This window comes from Bombus huntii, chromosome 3 (assembly GCF_024542735.1).
Source record: "Bombus huntii isolate Logan2020A chromosome 3, iyBomHunt1.1, whole genome shotgun sequence".
NCBI classification, from domain to species: Eukaryota; Metazoa; Arthropoda; class Insecta; order Hymenoptera; family Apidae; genus Bombus; species Bombus huntii.
The window spans coordinates 12,445,044-12,466,128 of record NC_066240.1 but is presented as its reverse complement, the minus strand read 5'-3'; the positions used below and the strand labels follow the sequence as shown (position 1 = coordinate 12,466,128).

The 21,085-nt window shown below is 36.1% G+C and overlaps 2 protein-coding genes across 7 annotated transcripts in view; both read left to right on the top strand.

Moving 5' to 3' along the window:
• The first annotated feature begins 440 nt into the window (after positions 1 to 440).
• On the top strand, positions 441 to 9,332 carry LOC126863598 (lethal(3)malignant brain tumor-like protein 3). Of its 4 annotated transcripts, none has more exons than XM_050613893.1 (17): positions 441 to 570; positions 3,323 to 3,530; positions 4,231 to 4,525; positions 4,620 to 4,859; positions 4,932 to 5,566; positions 5,647 to 5,806; positions 5,897 to 6,068; positions 6,150 to 6,330; positions 6,413 to 6,599; positions 6,676 to 6,893; positions 6,972 to 7,200; positions 7,292 to 7,481; positions 7,559 to 7,680; positions 7,759 to 8,122; positions 8,200 to 8,274; positions 8,355 to 8,664; positions 8,752 to 9,332. In XM_050613893.1, exons 1-17 carry the CDS (start codon positions 545 to 547, stop codon positions 8,875 to 8,877), a joined length of 3,738 nt encoding a protein of 1,245 aa, XP_050469850.1. In that variant the 5' UTR covers positions 441 to 544; the 3' UTR covers positions 8,878 to 9,332. The 4 variants fall into 4 exon arrangements, with proteins under 4 accessions (XP_050469850.1, XP_050469849.1, XP_050469852.1 ...); XM_050613892.1 differs by having other exon boundaries at positions 442 to 570; positions 6,401 to 6,599; XM_050613895.1 differs by lacking the exon at positions 441 to 570 and adding an exon at positions 602 to 757 and having other exon boundaries at positions 6,401 to 6,599.
• A 560-nt stretch (positions 9,333 to 9,892) lies between these two features.
• LOC126863638 (fringe glycosyltransferase) overlaps positions 9,893 to 21,085 on the top strand; it is a 132,837-nt gene continuing 121,644 nt past the window's right edge. Inside the window, exons 1-3 of one of the 3 annotated variants that reach the window (XM_050614017.1) lie at positions 9,893 to 10,054; positions 10,349 to 10,876; positions 11,815 to 12,054. In XM_050614017.1, the coding sequence (XP_050469974.1) occupies positions 10,583 to 10,876; positions 11,815 to 12,054 (534 nt within the window). In that variant the 5' untranslated portion in view covers positions 9,893 to 10,054; positions 10,349 to 10,582. Of the gene's footprint in view, positions 10,877 to 11,814; positions 12,055 to 21,085 lie in introns of all 3 variants that reach the window. The other 2 variants (XM_050614018.1, XM_050614016.1) reach the window with 2 other exon arrangements.

Genomic DNA, 21,085 nt, shown 5'->3' with positions numbered 1-21,085 from the left:
TTATGGACGCGCAGCAGGAAATAAGCGTCCCAATGTAGTCGACAATTCCATTAAATTTGTTATATACTACCTACTTCTATTTTTTATTTCGATCGATACCGAAGAGCGTAACGTTTAATTCTTGTTTTACGGGGCCAAAAACATAAATTACTTTTACTTCGATTTGGTTGATGCGAAGAACTTGAAATATTATTTTGCAAAATTGAAAGTGAAAACAATTTTTTAACTTTTAATATAATTTTTGTATGAAAATAAGCGAAAGAATAATTACGATCATTCGTTGCTTTATATATTCGTGGATTAATTGTACGCGAGTTGTATTTTGTTCATAGAAAAAAGATTATATTTGTAAATTAAATTTACTTTGACGTTTGAGAGGTGATAGCCAAAAAATTTTTATTACATGCTATTAAATACATATTTCTGAAACAGAAACATTTTTATCTTATTCTATTTTATGCGAACAAATGTGAATGAGCCTTTACAGCAGAAGCAACATGGGTCGATGCGCATGCGCAGTTAGAGTGATATCGTCTCTTCGCATATGATGGCGACTGACAACTTTAAAACGTGAGTTTATTATCATATAATTTCTTATGTTTACAATGTGCTGTTCGCGTGTAAAATATGACAGTGATAACATTAAATATTCAGTTGTTTGTTAGTCAACTAATTTTTTTCTCACGATCGACGTTCGATAGATTATATCCTTAAAATTACCGCTCATAATTCGTTAGACCAACATTCACTTATCCTAGTAAGTATACCTATAAAGCTTCCCGTAACTTCTTGCATTGGTGTACTTGCAAAAAGTTGTAAAGTATTTATGAATGAATGTAACGTGTACAAACTTCTTAATACAAATTACCACGATTATCATAATAATCTTTACTTATATTCTTTTTCAACTTAGCTCCACTCATATAGAAATGTACTTAAAATATTATGACTTGGAGCTTTGATAGTGATTATACCTACATATTCATAAGATCAATTTATACCGATAAAGTAAAAATAATGAATTAGTTTTGTTTTCTTCGTATCTTTGAAAACTTTTTTAATAACCTCGATGCCTCGTAGACTAAATATCTCGTACTTTATTAAAATATACATATTCTACTGTTATTGCTCATAAAATAACAAAGGTATTCGTAATCTTAACGTTGTATAATTAAAAAAAAATCTATTTTCATTCAGGATTATCTACTTTATACTATTTTTTACAAATTTAAAATATATTTATAAATCGTATTTATGTCGTATTGTTATCGTTATTAGTAATTTATATCAAGTTTATATGTTATTAAAAACTTTAATAAATGTGATGCTAACAATATTTTTTTACAAATTTTTACCTCTTTCAGACGTAAATTTATAAAATTCCAGTACTGTAATCATAATCTGATAGTTGTAAATTCATTATACAGAGCAATAATATATATCGAGTATTAAAAATGTTAGCTTTTATATTTTAGAGGTTAATGCAGAAGTATATCGAAATCGAAACTTGAGTATTTGCTTAATGTGCGAAATGAATATATCAATTATCATTTTCTATGAACTAATATAAATGATATTTTCGCGTATGGTACAGTAGAAAATATTGATCGTCAAATTTAATAATTTTATCAAGAGCTCGTCGGAAATTACTGTTTCAAAGGCAGAATCCTTTTCACCAATTACACGTACTGCTACGTTTAACCAATCCAACCACGATAACAATACGACGTCACGCGACAACCCTCTGCCATTGGTCAAAATCAACAACTATGAAAATAAAATAATAAAATTTAACATGTACAACTACACTTAAAGCATGTCTGAGTCGGATACATTTCGTATCATTTTGATTAAATTACCGATACCTTGGTGAATTTCAATTTTTAAAATCCAATGCGGTAATCTGTTAAATAGTGACAAGTATGTGACTCGCCGTTTTAAAAAAAAATTCAGCTTGGTTCAACTCGCATTGATCAGCGGAACGCAAATTGGTTTTACTTTTTTTTTTGGGTTGATATTTGCGCGGGAGATTCGTGAAAGGATGCAGGCGAGAGAAGTTTGCCCGCGAAAAGGCAGTAGATTAAATAAAAAAAAACTTTGTTACGTGGTATATAGTTATCGATCGACAGTGCATGATCCTTGAATGATTTCAAAATTACTCATACTTGGGAAAAATCTGTATATCCGATGCGGTTAATAGTGTATCGAGAATGTTACGATTGGTCGAAATTGTGAACTTGCTCTTCAGTGTAACTCCGATTAACCAATAGGAAGCGGCCTGTTGCGCCGTCGCTACTACAGTTAGAACCTATGAGGATATAAGCTGTAGCGTACGTAGAACGAAGGCTCGAACGCTTAAAAAATATGTGAAACTAATCATTTAAAATTCACTGGGATTTCAACTTGGTTCGTTCTTCGTTTATGTCGTGTTAATTGTTTGCGTTACCCTGAGAATCCCTGGGAATCCCGCAAGAGATGATCAGTTTTATATAGTTTGATCCATCCCCTTATTTCAGTGAAAAGTGTGCGTGCGTGCGCGTTGTGTTCTTCAAGTGATTCGTGATGCGCGTTGAACGATTTGCAAAAGTGCTTCAATAAAAATATCTGCGGTGTAACTGTTGAAACTTTTAACTTCCGAGGATTTATGGTGTTCCATAGAATGTATGGAATAAATTGTTGGCTAACTGATGCATTTGAAAGCGTGAAAATTAATAACGTAACTACACTGAACGATATTTGTTCGGCGCGCGTTTCAAATCGTGTTGGTGATTCTCTTAACGCCCAGTTATGGCTATCCGGGATACCATTGCATTAGTTATTAAACTTTGTATATTCAAAAATTGCAGTTATTTGCAAATTATGTAACTAGCAACAATTCTACTTGGTGATAGGAGATATTATATTATATACTGTTAGGTTTGTAGAATTACAAAATATTTTCACTTGTCTATTTTTTTTCATTCCATTCATCGTACGACATTCTTTAGATATTAATTCATTTTTTAATAAAAAGATGTTTTGTTATCATTTTGCCTATTCAATCGTTTTTTTTTTTTAGAACAACTTTCAAAAATCAATTTTTTAAGTATAGATAAGATTTAAATGATTAGATCATTTAAGTTGCTTTTATCTTTTAATCTTTTAGTTATGTTTTTATACATTTGTGTTATAATATAATATAAATAAGTAAACAGAATTTTCTGAGAATATGATGTTGATTGATGTTCTTGAATGTTCTTATGATGATTTGAATCGTTAAATGTACAAAGTGAGTTTCTTTATACAATTTATAAAAATATATTGTATTATGTTTTTTCAACAGAATGGAAGAAGAAATAGTAGTAGATGATGTAGATGAGAATAGTAGTACGGAGATTCCTCAGTCAGATGATCCAACAACACCCGTTATGCCTTTATTATACATTCAACAAAGTAAATTACGTTCGGCTCCACCAACAACCACAAATCAGACTTTGGTTTCACCTAATGCTACTCAATTGGCTGCTATTATCAATCCAGTCAATAATCAGGTAATTTGTTAATATCCTTATCTTGAATGAGATAGCTTGAGTTTTCAGGACAGAATATTATTTTCTCTTCATATTAAATATAATATAACACCAAAAAAATTTTATAATAAAATTTGAATATATTTTTAATATTCATAATTTTATAATCTTACATAAGTAGAATAATATATTATACTGTATAGTACAATAAAGTGTATAGTTATAGTATATAGGTCAGAGTAACCTATAATTATATAAAATGATCCAGTATAGTTGTGGTACTTTAAGAATGTACTGTTAACTATAGTTTTATTATTTCATATGTAAGTGAATATGGAATATACACATGTAGAGTGTAAAATCCTATTAGATTCCATGTATAGGTGATAGCAGTGAATAGTGTACACCTTTATAATAAATATAGATCTGTTCAATATACTTGCTATAGTGGATAACAAGTAGGAAAATATAAATGACATTAAACATTACTTTTATAACCATTGAGATATTGTATCATAGTATATGAAAAATATTTCAAATATTTCTTAAAGACACAAATTTGTAAATATGTACGGAGTGGCACAAAATTAGACAATTTTTAATGATCAAATGACACACGATTAAATTGTATTAAGACATCAAGTTTATTTAATCAATTTTTTGGTGATTTGTAAATTATTTTAATGTCATCAATGAACTATTTATTTTATTTTAATTACAGATTGTTACTGGACAGAACAAAGTGTTTATACAAGGGCCAAGTCAGGTTACTACTTCTCAGAATAAACAACATATTGTAATCCATCGACCAATTAATACTGTCAGTACCACAACTAATTCGCAAGGGCAGAAACATATATTGCTTAGAAAGTCCAATGCATCTACTGCTCAGATAGTGCCCTTAAGTACCACTCAAGGAAATCAAACCAATGCACAAGCAGGCAAGCATACCTTTGCATATCTTGGAACTCTCATTAAACCAAATAAATCGCGGGAATCTGTTGTTATTCCAGCAGGTGACTATTTTATTTTCATAATAAAATTATGAGTAATAAAAAGGATACTTTTTATTGATGTAATCTTAATTTGCTTTTTCATATAATTTATTAGGAGCTCTAACTACAACTCAGATAGCTAAACCAAAATTAGTGATAGCACCAGTTATATCACAGTTAGCTCAAACTTCGACTAGTACTACTACAGGATCTCAAAGTCAACCTCCGAAACACATGGCTAATTTATTATTACCAGTCAGCATACCCCAACAAAGTGGACCTACTAAATCCAATATGTTTAATTTAAAAATTAACAATGGCCAAATTAATGCAGAAAGTAAAGGAACTATTACAGGTAAATACTTGAAAGCGTACTTCATTGTATTGTTAAATTTGAATTAACTATTCCCTTCTTTTTATATTATAGTATTACGGGAGTCAAAAACTACAAATTCGGCTACACATCCACCTCCTTTGCATCCTATTGCAAAAATGAGTTTACTAAACGCAAATAAAGGAAATAACAATTCTACAGACAGTATAAAAATTACAGAAAATCCAGATTCCGCAGTTATTACCCCTATTCCGAAAAAAGACGACGCTGGTATGCCTGAGAAGCGAAAAAAGACGATAAGCAATATATTAAGAGGATCGAGTGAAAAACGAATGAAAAAACAAAATCTTCCAAAGTCTACTCAAGAGAGTATAGTTGATGTAAGCTATGCACTAAGTAGTCCGGAATCAGAACAAGATAAGGATAAGAAAGTGCAAAATGATGATGACATTACATTGATTAAAGTAGTTCCTAGTGAAGATAAAACTGTGAAACTTACTACTAATACTAATGTCGATGACGATATAAAAATCGAAATTATTAAAACACGCACAAGCTGTGGCATTGAATCATTAACAGACAATAAAAGTGATAGTAAGATTAATATAAGTAATCATGAAGACTTGAAAGATCATTTAAATGCAACACATAACGATTCTAATTTCGATGCGGCGAAAGTTTTAGATTGGAAGGATGGTGTTGGTACTCTTCCAGGAAGTACATTAAAGGTATGACCATATAACATTAGAAAATTAATTTTTGATGTCATGGTTAATAAAATAGCGAATAAATTTATTATATTTCATAGTTTTGTATGAATGAATTTGGTATTATGGAAGTAGTAGATGAAGACGAAAACAACAAACAAGGTAAAGATTGCATTGGTGACAAAGAGAATGTTTGTTCGACACAGAATTCTTCCAAGTCTACCCCTGTAACTGTTAATAATATAAACAACGAAAAGAAACGTAAGTATTAACAATGTGAATATGCATATTTTCTTTCAAGGAGTGGAGGAAGATTTCATTCGAATGTGACCGAGTTTATTTTTATAATAGCCGATGATAGAAAATCGAGGACTGTTTCGGCGGATACAATGTACCATTGTGAAGGCTGTGGATGTTACGGATTAGCTGCAGAATTTGAAAGTCCGATATCGTGTGGTCCATCATGTACGGAAATAATAGAAGCCAAGAAACAGCCTCCGACGCGAAAAGAAAAAGACTTGAAGTATGTTGTTCGATATAAAGTTTTCTAATATTTAATTAAATATATACTTTTTTTATAAGTTTATTTTTATTTTATTGACAGAGATCTACGCGCGAAACGGAAACGTAAAAGATTACTTCAAGAACAGCAACAGTCTAAAGAAATAGAAGAGAAATCTGAAGACAAAGGACAAGAGAAGGTGAAATCTGAGACAGACGAGGATACAAAGGATACTATTACAGGAATAGATGAAGAGAGTCAAGGAGATAACACTGAGTCGAAGGTACTTGTGACTAAATTTTCCTTTTACAATCATTGAAACATACTGCTTATAAATGTGTCTCTGTATTCAGTATCCTTGGCAGACAGGCAAACTCGGATTTTCATGGTCTAAGTATCTTGAACATTGTAAAGCAAAAGCAGCACCCGTTAAATTATTCAAAGACCCCTTCCCGTATGCAAAAAATCATTTCAAAGTTGGAATGAAATTAGAAGGAATAGATCCTGAACACCCATCACGATATTGTGTTCTTACGGTTGTTGAAGTAGTAGGTAAGTTATTTCACTTTCTTCTTCTTATATTCAGTCTATAACAACATACTCAGTTTATTTATTTGGATAATTCCAGGTTATCGAATACGTTTGCATTTCGATGGATATGCAGAAAATTACGATTTTTGGGTAAACGCAGACAGTATGGATATCTTCCCGGTTGGCTGGTCAGAAAAGAATGGACATCGATTAGACCCACCGAAAGGTTACGTAGCTAGTAATTTTAATTGGAACGCATATCTAAAAATTTGCAAAGCTACTGCAACGCCAAAAAATATTTTTTCAAATAAAAGTGTAAGTGCCAATCAATTTTTAATCAAACGATTTATTTTTTAACTTCATGAACTTCACCAATATATCTTACTATTTTAGTCAGTATGTCCAACTGGTTTCCGCGTAGGAATGAAATTAGAAGCGGTAGATAGGAAGCATTCTTCTTTGGTTTGTGTAGCAAGCATAGCAGGCCTAATGGATTCCCGTATATTAGTTCATTTTGATTCTTGGGATGAAGTGTATGATTATTGGGCGGATGCAAGTTCTCCATACATTCATCCAGTGGGATGGTGTCATCATAATGGTCATAGTCTAACGCCACCAAATAGTAAGCGAAATAATATGTATTCGATTTTTATATTTTTGTATCTTCTTCCGGAAAAAACTATGCATGTAAAAATTCGAATCTATTGTTTCAGATTATAAAGACCCTAAATCTTTCACATGGGATGCGTATCTTAGGGAAAGCCGTTCCATGGTCGCGCCAGCGAGAGCTTTTAAACAACGACCACCTTGCGGATTTAAGCGTGGAATGAAATTAGAAGCGGTTGATAAACGCGTGCCTCAACTTATAAGGGTAGCAACAGTTGAAGACGTAAAAGATCATATGTATGTAAATTACAAATATTTATTTTTATCTTAAAATTAAGTGGAGCGCAGTACAATTATATAGTTTTGTTTTACAGGCTAAAAATACGATTCGATGGATGGCCAGAAAATCATGCTTATTGGGTCGACGACGATTCCCCTGACATACATCCCATGGGTTGGTGTATGAAAACGGGTCATCCTTTGGAACCACCATTAAGTAAAAATTTTTTAAATATTTTTATACCTCTCGTGTTTTTATATTCTTACTCTAAATATATATTACTGTCTCCTATAGCTCCAGATAACTTAAATGACAGGCCTGAGTGTGGAACGTATGGCTGTAAAGGAATAGGGCATGTAAAAGGGCCTAAATATGCAACGCATAACTCTGCATCTGGATGTCCGTATTCACCTCAGAATCTTCATAAAGTTAGGCAATTAGCCGATAGACTTAATCTGAAGCACGAGACTTGCGACTTTGAAGATGATGTACAGGATAGACCAAAATTAGAAAAAGCAGACAAAATAAAAATGGAAAAGTCTGAGAAATTGGAGAAGCCATTGTTTTCGGAGGAAAGATTAATGAAGACTGAGAAAGACATTAAACAAGAAGATGGAGATTTCTCTGACAAGAATGACAAATCAGAAAATTCGGAAAAGTAAGCTATACAAATATTCTGCATTATATTATACATTGTTGTAATTGCTATGTATATGAGTAATTCATAATTTACAGGTCTAGTAAATCGAAACATCATCACAGTGACGGACAAACGGATGATGACGAACTTTTAAGAAAGAGAAAGAAAAGGTTCACTCATGACTATATTTCTTGCATTTATAAACGTACATGTATCTATAACTAACTTGTATATTTTTATACTTTTATAGACGACAGGTTTCTGAAGAACCTTTATATTCCCTTTCGAATTCATATGGTGACTCGTCGCTAACTACTATACCCTATGCTGCAAATATGCCTGATAAACAATTACGTACAGAATTGTATCAATCCGTTTACAATCCTGGATATAATCCGTTACCGGATTCGCCGCATATATGGGCGAAACATAGCAATGCTTTAAACAGGGTAGTAGCGAAACAGAACACGAATCCTCGAAGGTGGTCGAACGAAGAAGTTATCAAATTTATACAGAGCCTTCCCAATTGTAAAGAAGTAGCAAATATCTTTAGGCAGCACGTAAGTATTTAAAAAAAAAAAAAAAGAATGGAATGTAATACAATTTATTATATTCAAACTGTTTAATCTCGTATTTAATGTTTATAGAATATTGATGGTGAAGCATTTTTAATGCTGACTCAGGAGGATTTGATATCGCTATTGGGATTGCGTCTCGGACCTGCGATTAAGTTGTACAATAGTATAGTTCTTTTACGTCGAAGAGCAACGTGAATGATGTGCGATGAACGTACATACAGTTGGATTTTAAAGAGTGCAAAGTGGCAGCTATTATGACGATTGCGTCAGATGTATTTATTTAAAATAAAGGAGAAGAAGCTTGGAATCATTGGGATAGAAATGTATCTTCTGTCGCAATTAGGAATATTGATTTACAAATGCAGAGAAAATTTGTAACAAATCCTAATTTGATGATACAAAAGACATTTGTTAAAGTGAAAGATGATCGTATGTTTGAAGTTGAAATAGACGATTTTTATCGATTTGTGATCAGGAGATGTAACTATAGCTCGAATGGACGCTCATGATGAAGTACTTACGATTGTCTGTTTTAATTTTTTTCTTATACTGTAAAGTGCATTGAATCATGTACAAATGTAAATATTGACGATCTTAATAATTAAATATTGTAATACAAAAATATAAGCAGTCTTTTATGAAGGAATCTACACCTGACCTGTGATACTCATATTAATAACTTTACACCTGTAAACACACATCCTCTGAAATTTTTAGAATGAATTTATCCAAAATAACAGTAACATATTTATATAACGTATATAATATTTCAAATATTTTGCAATTGATACCTTATCTTCATTACATATAAAAGATATATGAAAGAAACAATGAACGAAAGTCAATTCAGATAAATAAAACAACTGTATAAAAAATGTATTTTATAAACAAAAGATCCAGATTCAAGAATGCAGAGTGTATAAACAAGTTAAGTTATAAACCAGAAGTTAACACACAATGTTTATTTATTAAAAAATGAAAGCAAAGTAAGGTAATAATTTTTACAATTGCTTATTTCATTTATTGTTTATTGATTTCTAATCGATATAGAAATTTATTAAGTTATTAATCGGATCAACGTACAACGAAGAGGCGGTGCTCTATTTAAAACGCGCCCCCCTTCTCATTCGTTTTAGACATTGTGCCACTCTCCAGGTCGCTCTCCCACCACGCCGGCCAAGTGGCTGCTATGGCGATGTTTACAGCGTAGTCACGACGACTGGCCATGTGTTCAGTCGGTGGCTTGTCGCGCGCCGTGCAGTATTACGTTTTGGTGCGTGTTCGCCTCGTGACTCTTCGTATATCTCCGCTTCACAAAAGCGTTCCCGTGTGACAACCATTTGATTGTCAAACACTCGCTGCTCTTCTACAGGTTGTCCTGAAATTTATAGTACAACGATACAAAAAAAACAAACAATCGATTATAATCAATTTACAAAAGTATTATATAGTTTTTCATGATAGATTCGCAAGACGAATTGTTTGAAACACGAGATTATCGTTCAATTGAAATCTATAATTCTTCAAACAGAGATATCGATTTCGAAGTTTTAATCGATTTTCATAAATCGTTGACCGAATCAACAACAAATTAACGCGAAACGGAACGATGACATTGGTGGTGTCATCGATAATTAAATATAACGGAATAACCGAAATTTTGCAGGTTATCCTTTCAGTTAATTTACAAAGTGACAAGAAGGAACTTTCGATGGGACATTCGTGATCGTGTATTACAGTGAATCGAGTTACAGTTTACGTTATTCATTGTCATGCGCAGACGCGATCGTTTCGTACGACAAGTAGGCTAGATTTGATTATCAAAAGCGAACGATTTATTCGATATTTTGAAAGAGTAACACGGGAGTGACGCGCGGGAACGTGATTACTTTTGTATGTTATGACTGGCGTATTTTTCACGCGGCAGAAGGAGGGGAACGATGCAAGGTGGTTGCCGTTGATCGTTGGAGTTCGAGAAAAACGTGAAAATCACGAGGAAGAGGGGCGGTCGGTGAAATTCGGTGGCGGTGGGCCACAGGCTCGATTGTCGGTGATTGGCGCGGGATACGCCGGCACCGGAAGTGCTAAAATGCCCCGTAGCCTGCCGACTAGACGAGGTCTCCAGGCGTTGGCACTTGTTCTCGCCACTGCTTATGCTACCATTCTTCTTTATCAGGCTGTTGCACCCCGTCAGGTAAACGTTTTAATTTGTCTTACATATGTTAGCGATTATTCTTAATCTTAATAACAAGACGTGGCGTCTACTACCAAAGTTCAATTTTTAACCCCTTTATTTCAGATCACTGATCGATTAGTGAATACAAATTGCATATAATATTTCAGTACTCCGCTTTAGAGTGTTAAACCAACAAATTATCAAGGTTAATAGCAATACCCACGGTGGATAGGAAAAGTATTTGCACATTAGTAATTACATTAGTAATTTATTAATTCAACGAGTGAGAATCCTCTGGTACAACAACATTAAACAAAATAAGCGCATAATTAATAGATGAGTAGCATTAACGGAGAATGGAACAAGGAAAAGGGAACGAAGAATAAAAACAATAGAATAAGGTAGATAGATAAATATATAAATAGAAGTAAATAAAGTACGGTTCAACGTATAAAATTAATTAGTTTCAAATATATCAAATTTCGTATCATTCGGTAGTAGATACTTTTATAAAACGATAAAGATTTGATATACTATAAAAATGAAACGTTGAACCTGATAAAGAAAAGCGTTTCTTTGGATAATAAGATTATGTGCAAATACTTTATGCAACTGCTATATCAATAGAAAAGATCATAAGGTAAGGGGTTAATCGACTTTAGTAATAAAGAGAGATGTCACTTCCAAATGACGTGTTAATTGTTCTATTCTCGAAGCGCTATTCTCGGTAGCCAGTTATGTTAATCGAACGGTAAATCGAGTTCGAACTTGTTTCGTCGCGAACGTCGCGAGAGTAAACATTGCGTGAGCTCGCGTGCACGTGCTCGCTTCTTTTCCAAGAATTCTCGATCAGATTATCGTTCTATGCGTGCAATGTTTACAAAATAATACCGATCCATTATGAGCGTATCGCGGTTGGTTTTATATTTATGTGTGTGTATGGCATTGTTGCATAGTGGGTCGACGAGATGACGGTGGAAGTGAACAGTAGGAGCGTACTGGTGGAAGTGCCAGCTTCGAGGAGGATGCTGATCAACGAGGAATCTTCGGTGACACCTGCGATCGCGACTGCGACCATGGCACCGTTCACCACGAATCTCGACGACGTGTTCATCAGCGTGAAAACTACCAAGCATTACCATCACTCCCGTCTGCCAGCTATCATCAGCACGTGGTTTCAATTCGCTAAGGATCAGGTACGTGACAAATCCTTTCAAGCCTCTATGCTTCTACATGTCTACAGAATATTTTCCTAAGTCGTGGTTTGCGCTCTTGAGATATTTGTATTCTGCTTATTGTTGTATATCAGATCTGTATAGTTCATCTCTACGGTAATTTTGTAAGATTGCGATACTGGATTAGGTATAATACTAGATATAAGTAATGTTACGTATTATATAATATGTTCTTATAAGATTCTATTGCGCTATACTTACTACATGCATACAGCCACTCGACGTACGTATATCTATGTAGAAAATCGATAAAGATGTACATACATACATATATACATGTACAATGTATAAATGTTTAGAACTAAGTTAAAAGCGTAGAAATTACTTTTTGTTAATATAGAAGAACGTAACGTTCTTAGAGATTTATAAATGCGAACAGCGAAGAAAGTCAATTTTATATTGTGATTTTATATTGTGTTCAGAAAGACGAGTGCTGCTGATGAACGAATAGTTATAAACGTGTATGCGATTGTATGCATATTGTACAGACGTAACATTAGACTCTTGTAAATTTTTACCAAGATATTACCGATATCATTGGCCTTTCATTTCTACTTAATTAAATTCTACTCGTTGAGCGTCTTCTACCGGCCCGTCCAGGAAATTTTCCCAAACTCTTCAATGGCCAGTCCGCCACTGATTATAAGTAATACTGCAGTCTTAAAAAATCACCTGTTAGTATTAATTTATCCTATTAGTAGATCGTTTAGTTTGTCTTGCGTTTTGTTCTATCCAATTCGTTTTCTTATCGTCTAATTGGCAACGAATGATCGAGCAATTAATTTTAAAATGTACACTTTGTTCGACCGTTGTAATTGAATCGTTACCATGTAATAGCTCATTTTTATCTCTATGTATTAACGAACAATACTTGAAGTAGTTTTCAGCGAAGAGTATTAATCGATTCTCGAAAAGAAAGTATTAATTCGTTAGACTGGATGACTGTTTAGAATAGAGGCCACTCTGTGTGCGATTTGTTACTGTTCGGTCGAGCATATACACGGCGGTTTTCAGCTTGATGAGCACTCGTCGTGGGAACGGGATTCTCTGTATTTCCGTTTTACCCTTTCCTTCTTTCTGCGTCTCTTGTTCTCCACCAACTTCCACTTACCGTGTACAGCGTTTTATTTGTGTGTTCAGCTCATGTTCTTGAAACAAACGAATTTTATGTATTCGTCTCTTCCAAATCCGTCTGTCCATCCGTTTTATTCGTTTCGTCCATCTCTTTCCGGTCTTCGTTGACTCTAAAACCTCCTTAAATATCCACCGGATAGCTAATTTAATAGCACAGCTGTGGTAGGTTTCGTTTATGAATTTTAGTAACCTTCGTACTACGTTCGTTCATTGCTCTTATTAAATATAAATCCATTTTGCAGAATTCTAGAGTCTCTCTGTATCTCTTGCCTCATGAACCTTTGCCCGCCACTCTATGTACGTGCATATCGAAGCAAATAATTTCAAATTTAGCACGGCACAGTGTAGCGTAGTTTACCGGTGGATTGCCGGCTTAAAAGTGTAGGTAGGTGGTAAGAAGGTCTAGGAACTCTCAACTTTCGCGATATTATCTTGCCACGACTAATTGCATGCATTGTACTTCCCCCCTGTTGCTCGGCCTTCCGCTCCCATCGCTACCGGCGACACTTCCTGGAACTAGCAGCCCAGAAAAGTCGCCGGAGGGTCGACTAATAATCGAGATTCTCAGGAATCGCGCATTCGAACGAATTATCCAGGGACCTAAAAGCTCGTTTCGGAGCACTCGTGTTCTCGAGGCGACGTAACATTTGCCCGTTACATTGTCGTCGGTGTTCTTTGAAGCGCTTAGCTCGTTTTGTTCAATGGATTCAGAGTAAAAGAAATTTGATTGAATTACGTCTTGGGGCAATATATCGTTATAACCTCGTCAAGGGTGGTCGATGAAAGCGATTAATTATCGTAGTAACTATCGACTTGCCGAAGGACGTTGGGTGTTTCAGTACGGTATTTGGTTACGCTATAATACAATAGGATAGGTCAGGATATGAGATAACGAGACCGTACATTTTTATGTATTCACAAAAAATTTGAAGGTTCAGAAATCCATAGAACATACGTGCAAATATATACAGGTGAGTCAATAAAAATTACCATTATTATTATTATACCAATAATTATCATCGAAAAATGTTTACAGTCATTGTATTTAAGCAGCTTGGTCAGACGAGTACATGTTGATTTTTTAATGTTTTGTATTATATTTTTATAACATTAGTCGATCCAACTGGACATTCCAATGAAAAACGATCGGTTTAGCAGCTATTTTGATTTTGAATTGTCAAATTTAATGTATGAAAGAGAAGCAAAGACGCGAGGCGGTATTCCTATGTTTTACGTTGCTTTGTCTTTCGTACATTCGCAAATTGAGGTATTAAAATATCTGCTAAACCAAAGATTTTTTTCACTGTAAATATATCGATTCTTTTTTGTAGAGAATATCCAGCTGAATCGACTGACGTTATTAAGAGTTTACGATGGTCGTTAAAACTCTCAGTCACCTTGATATCTCAAAAAATATAAACTATTGGAAGATTTAAGTGTACTCATATCACAGCAGACTGCTTAAACGCGATAAATTTCGCTTCATAAAGTCAATGGACAATGAGTTATTTCAAACGGTAGTTTTTACTCACTCACTATGCACCGGATATACATGGAAGCACTATGCTTGTTGTAATATTTACCGGATGAAAGAAGTCTCTGCCTACATTCTATTCTTTTTAGTTGTCCTCGTAGAGATGCGAATTTGAATGAACATTCGCAGTTTAGAAATAAGAATATAAGCGATATTCTAGACCTTCGGATATTTAAAAATATCTTAGCAAAAGCACTCGATGGTGTCAAAGATCTCAGTGTGAAATCGAGTTAATATGTGCAAGTACCTACGGCGATCTTCCAGAAACAAAAGCAGATTTCTCGTTTTACGTTCTATCCTTATTTCCAACGACGTTGCATGGTCTATGAGCAGGCAAGAAGGAATATTGGAAAATATCCTGATGCTCCTTTCATTTCACTTTTTTACGAATCCTCGGGAGAGAAATGATTTACGAAGAAAAGAGAGTTAGGTAGAAAAACGGACCACTGCCAGGTCTGATTGTATTGTTGACCTGTTGGTAGGCTCGTCTTAAATGTAAATGAAATTCTCTTCGGGTTGTTAACGTTGCTGCTGTAACGTCAATTCTTATTAGAGGCAGAATTTGTGCAGGTCTTCAGTCCGTACCCTCAATTACCCCAGGGACCGACCATAAACCTAAACTTTTTAAGTTTATTATTTCTGTTATCTGTTTGTTAATTTATTATTAATTACGGGAAAAGCAGGTAGTTACTTAATGGGAAAAACCCAATATTCGACTAACGAAAAAGCTGGTTTTTCCCACAAACAATATTACTTACTAGTCACGTTGGTAGGGGACTTTCTCCTCCTATCTTCGTTTATTAACACGACCTATAACCAATTGACATCGTGCATCGTTACCCTCACTTTTCCTAACGGAAGCTGCGAACAGCTAATCCGCGTTGTTAATTAAAACCATCGAACAGTGAACATCTCTCCGATCTGTGTAAACCTGTGCTGTGAAATAAAGACGATAGTTGTGTTACGACTCAGCTATTTTATTTTTATCAACCAACCCCCAAGTTTACGCGACACTGCTGTCTTTACAGCTGTTAGTTTTTACGTCTATGCGACTAAATACAGTAATTGAAGAAAATATTTGAATGTTTTTATAGAAATCTTTCTACGAATATATCTTGTGTATTGTATGAAATGTTTCGAAATTTCATTAACAACGTTGTTACGAGACATTGCAGTCGCGACTATATTGTCAAAGTTGAGACCCGAGAATCTGGAAATTCATGGACATAGAAATTAGAAAATATTTATTCCAAGCACACTCTCCACGAACATCAAAGTATTTGAACAGTCGATTATCCACTAGGTATATCAGCAAGCCAGAATATAGCACTACGATTTTCGTTATTAATTATATATGAAAGGACACCGGAGCCTTCCCTCTGGAACTTCGGGAAAATCCGTAAAATTGTAATTAAAGTTTACAGTTGTAATTAAACAACTTGCCGTCATTCTGCCCAACTGCATTTGTTTGCGATTTGTGACAATAAACTTGGGCTCAAGGCGACCATCAGTCGCCGAACGTAGTCGCGGTCAACGGGACGGGCGCTTCGTCTAACAAAGGTGTGGAGTGATAGTATGACTCTCGTTAAAAGAAATACCCATAGAGGTACCTGACAGTAAAACATGCCAACGGTTCCTTCGGACTATGAATACCAGATATTGAGGCACTTACACAGTACAAGTTCAGTTAGCCTGAGGACCCGCTATGAAACCTGGGTTTTTTTTGGTAATTAAGATTCTTCAAACGGACAGGCAGTCTTTGTCCCAAATTGACCAATTGACAGCGACGTCAATTTCCCTTACTTTCGGAACGAGGGCTGTACTCGACGAATCCGATGATCTCGTGTCTTTGGACACACCCCATCATAGTTTTCCTCTGTGGCATCATTGGGACGAAAATTCATTCTTTCTTGCGATCTCATCGACGAAGAGAGTAGCGCCGTACGATCTGCGAGTATTACACGTTTGAGTTAGAGCAAGTATATCTGTCATCCCGTTGACCGCGGATTCGTTATCGAACCTAAGACCAACGTCACTAGCGTCGCAAGTGCCCAACCACCGCTGTCGATCGTCGAATCGGTAGTGTTCATACTCGTAGTATCAGGCCGTATCTTCGTTATAACACAACGATGGCCAACTCCAAGGGAGGTCTATCAAACGCCCACAACCCTGTTCCTGACTCTTCTCCGACATATACATATCGAAGACCATTATTTATATCCTGTACTAATTTTCAACTGTACTAATAATCAAGTGTATGTTTGTAATAAACGTAACTTCTATGTACATTTCCAGATTGGTTCCAAATATTACCAATATAATCGTCGTGACTCGTCGCAGTGCTAATGAAATTCCAAAGAGCTTCGTACAACGCACAATTATTTATATACCGTAATTTCCTACGTTAAATGTTCAGCTATTTTCGCGAGTCACCGTACATCGCAAAGTCTCAAGACCGCGAATGTATTTGCATAGATATTACATACATTTGCATAGATGGTAAAAACGTTACTATTAACGGTCGAGGAAGAACCGTAAAAGAACCACGGACAACGTTCGGATGACAGTGTTCGAATTTGCCATCGTATCGGTGCTACAGGGATACTTTCGATTTCGACAAATTGCTCGTGTTGCACTTTGTATTCGACTGGAATTCACGTGTTGCAATTCGAGAGTCATCGTGCTCGATTGGCTCGCTGTTAAGTAACATGCTGTAGGTGTTCATCGGAGGATTTCATTCGGAGAAGGAGGATTTCTGCCGGGGATACCGATCGATCGGCCGTCGAAGCGTTTGTCATTAGTTTCAGTGACTCGCCCTATATCGCAACCCTTCAATTTACAACAGCCGTTTCGCCTCTGAAACGTCAGCGGATAATTGATCAATTACGTCGTTTATTTATCTGGAAACGCTCACCGACCGCATCGCTGTAATTTTACGCCAGTAAACTACAGAGTATCTCTCGAGTTAATTTCTCCTTTTCATTTTATTTCTTCTTCCCGTCTCCCTTCTTTTTTTATATCGATGATCACCGAGGACTTCTCCTTGCAATTAATCGGACCTCGATTGCGACTTTTCAGAGCGTTCGGACGTCGAGTATCGAAAACACTGTAGTTTACTTGTCCGTCGATATTTTCAGACTATCGAAATAATATTTTCGTGTTTGGTGTTTGCGCGTGTACCGTGCGTTTCTAGCTGTTCGATATTCATTCCTCTCGGAGTTTGGAACGCACGTACAGCTCAGGTATATTCCACTGGTTACTACGTTCGAGTACGTACTTAAATGCTCAAGTAGGTAAGCATTTACACACTCTCCTGTCCGAGTATTCAGATTTTCGAGCTCCTACTTTCACGCACTTGTAACGTCAATTCGTATTAGAGGCAGGATGTGCGCAGGTCTTCGGTCCGTACCCTCAATTACCCCAGGGACCCACCATAAACCTAAACTTTTTAAGTTTATTATTTCTCTTATCTGTTTATTAATAGACAAAACCATCGAACAGTGAACATCTCTCCGATCTGTGTAAACCTGCGCTGTGAAATAAAGACGATAGTTGTGTTACGACTCAGCTATTTTTATTTCATCGACCAACCCCTAAGTTTACGTGACACACTCGTGTACTCGTATATTTATACGTTTAGTTCCTCGACTACCTAATTCCTATGTTTATAGATTAGATATTACATTGTTATTAGGTATATTAGGTTCGGACTTTCTCAAACGATCCACTGTTCTCGATCCACATACTTCGTTATATTCCTTCCCAGACGATTTACAGCTTGGATTTCTCCATCTTCCAGTTTATTACAAAAACAGAACGCGAGTACTCTCCTAGTTGGAGTCGAGAACAGCCTATTTAATTCCTAACGTCGCGTCGCCCATAGAGTTGGAAACGGAGACTGCAACCAAAACGTTTAAATTATTCTCGAGCAAGAGAGAAAGAGAGAGAGAGAGAGAGAGAGAGAGAGAGAATTGGGTCCCAGTGCAATGGAGATATCGGCTTAACGACGATGCCCGTTTTAGCCGCGACGTACGTGCGTGGATTAACGTAATTACGTCGATGTAACGCGACGCCGGTGCCACTGACGTCATCGCGTCTCTCGTCCCTCTTTTTCCCTGGCGTGCGATGTCTCTTGTTTGCCGGATATTCGTGTTCCTTCTGCGAACGCTGACTCGGGAGCTTATTCGTCTCACCTTTTTCTTTTTTTTTTTTTTCCTCTTCCTCCGCGTTTGTTCCGTCTCTCCCTTCGCCACGGTTTAATTGTCGGTTATACAGGACATCCGTCTTGTCGCGACAATTCTTATCGTCGGTCGTAAGATAACGTTCCATGGATAGCCATCCGACAACCGCTGTTTGCTAAGCCGCTATTCAAGTTTTGGGAAATCGGGAGAAACAGCGATTCGTCACGCTCGAAATACGTTCGCCGTTCGAAGCACGAATACGCGAGAAGCTAGAAAATAGGATACGGCCGAGTAACGAATAAATCTGAAACGATTTCTTATAGAAGACATTTTTTTATACAATTTTGTATAACGAGTGGAAAACGTGGAATTAAAATTCTTCGATGGAACGCTTTGAAAATTCATCACGCGCCTATGTTAGGTCGATTTCTAAAGCTAAACGCGTTCAAACTTCGTCTTCTTCGAAACGAAGCCTTAAACGGACAAATTTTGTTTCGCAATTTCTATTTCTTTTCACGCGTGTAATTACTTCCTGACGATCGTTCGCCCATACTTAGGTGGGAATTACTCAAGTTGCAGCGTACTCGACGAATTTTGAAACTCGCTTTTCTCGAAAATTAAGTGTTGAGAAATTTTATTCCATACTTTCTTCTTATTTCTTTCAGCTGCAATTATATCATACCCGTTTGTGTCACCGTGTTGGATAAATGGAATCATGCAAATATCTGCTTTATTTATTGTCATTCTCAACGCGAGAATTGATTGTAATTTTAATAAATATTAAACAAAAAAAATTTATTGTCATCTAGAGAAACTTTCCAGCGACAAAGCTACGCTCGTCGGGGACACAGGCAACGGTGGAAAGAACTTTTTCTCAAGTTCGTTCTCTTTTACGAGTATTCCAGAATTCTTGTTACATTTTTAGATGGAACTCTATATTTCTATATATCCACAAATTTATGCGTTTTCTTAATTCTTCGTGCAAGAGATATTTGCGTTCGAAGACGCTTAAAGTAGCGTAACTTTGTTCTGAGAAGCTTTTCGTACAACAATAAACAAGGTAGATACCTAGGCGACTGCACTTAATCACGCCACCCTGTATATCATGAAAATTTTCAGCGAAAATTCACAAACATCGAAATATAGTCAGACTTCTCGCCATCCACGACTCTACGAATCTTTTCTTCAAAAACTGTTCACTTTCTTCAAAAAATTCCACCAAAAGTCCAAATCGGACAAATTGTAAATGTAAACAACTAAATAAAAAAAAAAAACCTTCTTCAATAACGAATTCTCTCAAACAGCTCGAACAATCTGCCAGAGTATTTCATTTCCTGTCTATGTCTCTCGAGTTAGTTCTGCGAAGACCACGATGAAATATATTTACAGTTAGACTATAATTCGGCGAATAAAACGAACAAAGATGAACTTGCAGCTAAGATTCGAAATTTCTTTCGTGCGTTGACCGAAGTCTGTCTCTATAGTCTGACCGAAAAAACGTCGCGAGAAATCTGCTCGAATTGGTTTATCGCGTTTCTTCCGGACGCTTAGAGACCGCTTTGATACGAGTTCGCCACTTTCTACTCGTTTCCGACGTCTATTACATCGGAACGAGCGTTTCTCCCACGTTCTTTCTCTTTTGCCGCGCACAAGTGGCAGGGATCCGTGTTTCCTCGGGTTCGAAAGCGCATCCCGCCACGTGAAAATCCTCGAGACAATGCTCGTGACGTCTGGTACGGCAGCGTTACCCCTCGTTCCGTCGACGCTCACTTCCTGAAGGGAACTCGCCAACTAAAAATAGGCGACTGCTTTAACACGTGCACTGCACCAATCTTCAACGTCGTCGCTCTACTCTCATGCAGATGACACCGACCAACCACCCGGAGCTCCCAATTCCTAAGGTGTTCTCTCTCGATCTGCTGGTCGCTCGCAGCGTCAACTGTCTCGTCGAATTTTTTGGCAAATTATCGACGATACGATCGATACGAAAGCGTACATCGATCAACGTGATTAGTGGATGGACTAATGGTCTGAAAATCTAACGATAGAATGAAAATCTCGTTTTGCTGCGATTTCTCTTTGGATTTCTACTCTTACGGAGAAGATCGGTAGATTTTTGGATTTTCGAAAAGTTGGATAACTT

What these genes read in the sequence shown, in the direction of transcription:
- LOC126863598 (XM_050613892.1), top strand. Translation starts at nt 545, where the DNA reads ATGATGGCGACTGACAACTTTAAAAC. An exon ending in TCCTTTGGAACCACCATTAA is followed by an intron (nt 7,681 to 7,758) that starts GTAAAAATTTTT and finishes TGTCTCCTATAG; the next exon opens with CTCCAGATAACTTAAATGAC. An exon ending in CAAATATCTTTAGGCAGCAC is followed by an intron (nt 8,665 to 8,751) that starts GTAAGTATTTAA and finishes TAATGTTTATAG; the next exon opens with AATATTGATGGTGAAGCATT.